Source organism: Rhinopithecus bieti, unplaced genomic scaffold, assembly GCF_001698545.2.
Source record: "Rhinopithecus bieti isolate Rb0 unplaced genomic scaffold, ASM169854v2 scaffold_10017, whole genome shotgun sequence".
In the NCBI taxonomy this organism is placed as follows: Eukaryota; Metazoa; Chordata; class Mammalia; order Primates; family Cercopithecidae; genus Rhinopithecus; species Rhinopithecus bieti.
Window position 1 is genome coordinate 244,426 of NW_016806314.1, and position 5,399 is coordinate 249,824.

At 44.3% G+C, this 5,399-nt stretch overlaps 1 protein-coding gene across 4 annotated transcripts in view; it reads left to right on the forward strand.

Moving 5' to 3' along the window:
* Nucleotides 1-603: 603 nt before the first annotated feature.
* The window catches only part of NRDC (nardilysin convertase), a 96,891-nt gene continuing 92,095 nt past the window's right edge, over nt 604-5,399 (forward strand). For 2 of the 4 annotated variants that reach the window (XM_017875418.1, XM_017875417.1), the window contains exon 1: nt 817-900. Coding sequence is in view for 2 of the 4 variants with exons in the window: in XM_017875414.1 (XP_017730903.1) it covers nt 947-1,287 (341 nt within the window). In the remaining 2 variants the exon portion in view is untranslated. Of the gene's footprint in view, nt 1,288-5,399 lie in introns of all 4 variants that reach the window. The other 2 variants (XM_017875414.1, XM_017875415.1) reach the window with 2 other exon arrangements.

Genomic DNA, 5,399 nt, shown 5'->3' on the forward strand with positions numbered 1-5,399 from the left:
TCGGCTGCTTTTTAGCTGTCATTTATGTTTGTATTTCCGTCACATTTTACATTGTTCACCAAAGGCCATTGCTAGCGGGAAAAACTGCGAAAGGAGACTTGAAGGCAGCAGACGCTGTAGCTGCTCAAAAACTGGCCGAATGTAACAGTAGGCTGGAGGAGCTAAAAAATGTTTTCGCACAGAAGAGTGAGCACGTCCAGACCGGTCTTTTTAGCACTTTCTTAGGCCTTGAGGATGAAACCCCACCAGCTTACGGCCCGCTGTAGGGTAGGGAAGAGCCAATTAGTATTTGCGGCGCTGGGGAGCAAGCGTCCATCCGGCGGGTGTAGGAAAATACTTCCGGCGGTCTGGTTTTTTACATGCTGAGTCACAGCCGAAGGCTTGCCCCAGGTCCGCGGGGTAGGGTACTCAAACTATGACATGAATGGGAAATTTTAAAACTTTGGAATTAATTCTCTGCGCTCGTTTCTCAGTTTTCTCATTGGGGGAATATTTTTCTATGAGACGCGGAGGACTACTCAGTGGTTGTACAAAACACTTCCTGCGTACGTCATAAACGCGCCAGGTGCCCTTCTTCCGTCGTCCTCCGCGCCACTCTCTCCGCCTCTTCTCCCTCGCCCCGCCCACTTGGGTTTCGAAATGCTCGCTGGTTGTTCCGAGAATCAGTTCGGGTCACGTTGGTTCCTCTCCTTTCCTGTTCTCATTGGTTGCTTACGTGAGCGTGACTGCTTTCTTGCCTCATGATTGGCTAAAATCAGGAGCGTCATCGGCGGCCGGGAGGGCGGAGGGATGAGGGAAGTCAGCGTGAGAGAGACTGGGTTGGGGGAGGGGTTCAGGCCTGTTTCCCGCTGCTGCAGCAGCACCAGCGCCGGCCGCCACCGCCTCTGGAACGCGGAGGAGGTGGGTCCTGGGAAGCGGGATGTCCATCGCTCCAGCTTGGTGGTGAATGCTGAGGAGAGTCACTGTTGCTGCAGTCTGTGCCACCCGGAGGAAGTTGTGTGAGGCCGGGCGGGAGCTCGCGGCGCTCTGGCGAATCGAAACGCGGGGTCGGTGCGAAGACTCTGCTCCTGCCAGATCCTTTCCTATTCTGGCCATGCCTGGAAGGAACAAGGCGAAGTCCACCTGCAGCTGCCCTGACCTGCAGCCCAATGGACAGGATCTGGGCGAGAACAGTCGGGTTGCCCGTCTAGGAGCGGATGAATCTGAGGAAGAGGGACGGAGGGGGTCTCTCAGTAATGCCGGGGACCCTGAGATCGTCAAGTCTCCCAGCGACCCCAAGCAATACCGGTGAGGGAGGAGGCTTGCACTGGGGAGGCGAACAGTGTGCCGGCTTCTCTGTCGGTGCCGCCGTGACTTCTTGTCTCCATGTCTCCCAGTGGAGCAACAGGGCACATTTTCCACCCCAAATGCTTCCGTGGGTGGAGGTGGCAAGCGTGATTAGAGGCTTCCCTGTGGTAAGCCTCTGGGCAGGTGGGAAATCTTGGGTTCTAAGATGTCAGAATGGGAGAAGCTTATCGAGTCATTTGAATACAGTCGCTAAAGCAAGAATGGAGGTTTATTTGAGGAACGCAGCCTGAAGGATGAGGGAGTCTTGGTATCATGTTACCAGAAAAGGTTGACGGAGTTGGATACTTTAATTTTGGAGGACAGGGTATTTAAGGAGCGTATTATCACTATCCAAAATATTTGAGGGACACTTAAGTGATAGGTGAAACTAGTGGAGGAAAGTTACCAGAGGATGGTGTGGTTTCAGTAAAGTAACTTTGCATCATACTTGGCCTAAATTGAAGTGGCTTGTTTCCATGGGTAGTTCTCCGTTACCAAAATGGTTGGGCGACCTCTTCCAGGAATATATTAGAGAGGACTTGGGTCTCAGTTGGGTGAGTTGTAAGGTTTCTTCTAATCTTGAAATTCTCTACTTTTGGTTTGTGCAGGCGTCTTCTAAACATTTCTAATAATTGGTAATTCAGTCCCCACCTGAATATCTCCTTCAGAGGTAGCTTATTTCATGGAGTATCATGACTATGATGTATCTTGTGTGTGTGTGTGTGTTTTAATGAGAGTCTGGGTCTTGCGATGTTGCCCAGGCTAATTTCAAACTCCTGGGCTTAGGGAATCCTCCTGCCTTGGCCTCCCAAAGTACTGGGATTACAGGCATGAGCCACTGTGCCCGGCCTGGACTTTGATGTATTTTAAATAGAGTTTATATTGTCTAACAACTTTGTTGAACAGACTGAGGAAATTGAGACCCAGAGGGTTTGCTTCTTGCTCCGAATCACACAGCTAAATAATAACAGAGCTGGTGTAATGACCCCTACTATCTGACACCAAATTCAATGTATCATTTACTGATTTCTTTCTTTTTTTTTTTTTTTTTTTTTTTTTTTTTGAGACAGAGTCTCGCCCTGTCACCAGGCTGGAGTGCAGTGGCACGATCTCGGCTCACTGCAATCTCCGCCTCCTGGGTTCAAGCGATTCTCCTGCCTCAGCCTCTCCAGTAGCTGGGACTACAGGTGCTCGCCACCATACCCAGCTAATTTTTTGTATTTTTTGTAGAGACGGGGTTTCACCATATTGGCCAGGATGGTCTCCATCTCTTGACCTCGTGATCCGCTCGCCTCTTCTCCCAAAGTGATGGGGTTACAGGCGTGAGCCACCGCGCCCAGCCCATTTGCTGATTTTTTACAAAGTTCTTGCTCATGTGAATTGAAAACTGAAGGATTCTAGCTCTAAATTTGTTATAAGCCCCTACAGCATTAGAGCAAGAAAGAACCTTATAATCTTTTCCACTTCCCACCACCCCTCTTTTACAGATGACCAAAACTGAGGTCTAGAAAGAAGTGACTTAGCCCCAAGCTTAGGACCATCCTAATTTCTTCTGTCACTTCAAGTCTAGGTACATTTTCTCCAGGCTGCCAGAGTCAAGAGATCTTTATAAATGAGCTAAATTTTTTCTTTCTCATCAAAGAGGTGGTTGTACAGGTTGAGTATCCCTAATCCAAAAATCCAAAATGCTTGGAAATCCAAAACTTTGAGTGCCAACATGACACCACAAGTGAAAAAGTCCACACCTAACACCTTTGCTTTTTGATAGTTGGTTCATGTACACAAACTTTGTTTCATGCACAAAATTATTAACAATTTTGTATAAAATTATCTTCAGGTTATGTTTATAAGGTATATATGAAACATAAATGAATTTTGTATTTATACTGGGTCCCATCCCCGAGATACCTCATTATGTATACGCAAATATTCCAAAATCCAAAAAAATCCAAAATTTAAAATACTTTTGGTCCCAAGTGTTTTGGATAAAGGATACTTAACCTGTATTGGCAATATATAAATTAGCAAGTTGAAAACCTGATTAAAGGTGCTTAGTTTTTGCCTTCCAGATCAAATGTTCAATAATGGTTTCAGGGTTTTTTCCTGTCTATATAAAGTTACATAATAACTAATGTTTATGGAATATACACTATGTTTCAGCTACTGTTGTAACTGCTTTAGATGTGTTATTTCACTTACCGCATTTTTGGTAAATTTGTTTGACAGATACCTATTAAGTCCTACTCTGTGCCAGGCACCAAGCTAGATTAAATATTTTCTGAAACTTGGTCAATGTAATAAATGTTAGTCTGGGTGAATATACAAAAATGATTGAGCCAGTACATACCTTCAGGGAAATCACTTGAGCCTAGGAGTTCGAGACCAGCCTGGGCAACATAGTGAGACCCTGTCTCTACACAGAAAAAATTAGCCGGGTGTGGTGGTGTGTGCCTGTAGACCCAGCTACTTGGGAAGCTGAGGTAGGAAGCTCCCTTAGCTGTTTCAAAAAACAAAATTAGGACACTAAAGTTTTATAGAAGCCATAATGGAAGTATGTCCTAGATATATTGAGGAATGAAATACATTGGTAAATTCCACTGGGGGAGAAAGGAAAGACTTCAAAGAGGAGATAATGCTTAAGAGTTGTTCTTTGAATAAATTGTTGCATTTTGTCTTTATGTGGCTTTTGCCAAGTCATTGTCCTTCTTAGTGTTTCAGCCTAGTTTAAAACGAAGGGGTTGGTTAGAACAACAGTGTTTTTCAATAACCCTCCCCTTTCAAAAGAGCATATTACCTTCCATATTACCTGTTTTATATACTGGAGTTTCAATTAGACTTTTGAAGAAAAGATGTTATTAGTTTAAAATCAAGGTGGAAAATCTCAGGACTAGGTGATCTTTAAAGACTTACCCAAATTCAATTCTGTGAATTTTTGTAACCAGAAACACCCTTAGGAGGCATCTGCAGCCCAGAGAGCTGAATTATCCTTCCAGATTCTGCTGAGATATCCCTCTGTGAAGTCTTTCTAAGCAGAACTAATTCCTCCTTCCATTGTATTTCAGTAGGATTTTGTACATGATCCATTACAGTACATAGCATCATATTATATATCTTTTGAATAAGTACCAGAGGAGGACACATTTAGAGTAATATTGTGGTGAAATAATATCTTGAAAGATTTACCAGTCTTCATTTATTAATAGCCTGCGGAATTTTACTTCAGCATATGTGTAATTTGTATTCAGCTTTTTTGGAAATGTTGGGCATATTTCCAGGACACCTATTATGCTTTTTTAGAGCTCTGTATTAAATGCTCACCAAGTGTTGATTCCCTTCTCTTCTAGAAGGGTTAAGGGACTTCAGGTTGGGAATTGATATTCAAATTTTTATTGGCGTTGAGTGGAAATTCTAGTTGGGCAGGATTAGTAGTGATGTTTTCTATTTATTTTTTATTTTATTTTATTTTGAGACAGGATCTCACTTTGTAACCAGGCTGGAGTGCAGGGGCATGATCATGGCTCACTGCAGCCTCAACCTCCCAGGCTCAGATGATCCTTCCACCTCAGGCTCTCAGGTAGCCTGGGACTACAGGCACGTGCCATCATGCCCAGCTAATTTTTTGTAGAGATGAGGTTTCGCCATGTTGTCTAGGCTAGTCTCGAACTCCTGACCTCAGATGATCTGCCCTGCTTGGCCCCCAAAAGTGCTGGGATTATAGGCACAGGTGAGCCGCTGCACCTGGCCTGGCCGTGGTGCATTCTGAATAGCAAATAATTTTAACAATGAAGAACACTTAATGTTAGGTATTTTGGATTGAATAAAACAAGTACAAAGCACCCTCCATGTTTAACCTGCTTGTAAAATGATCTGTATTTCTATGGAAGAGGAAAGAACAAACGAAATAGTATATAAACTTCTTTTTTATTTTTTTAATAATTAAAAATTTTGAGACAGGGTTTCAATTCATCGCCCAGGCTGGAGTACAGAGGCACCATCACAACCTGCCCCACCATGTCTGGCTATTTTTTTGTAGAAATGGAGGTGAGGGGCCGGGGCCGGAGGGGCGGGGGGGG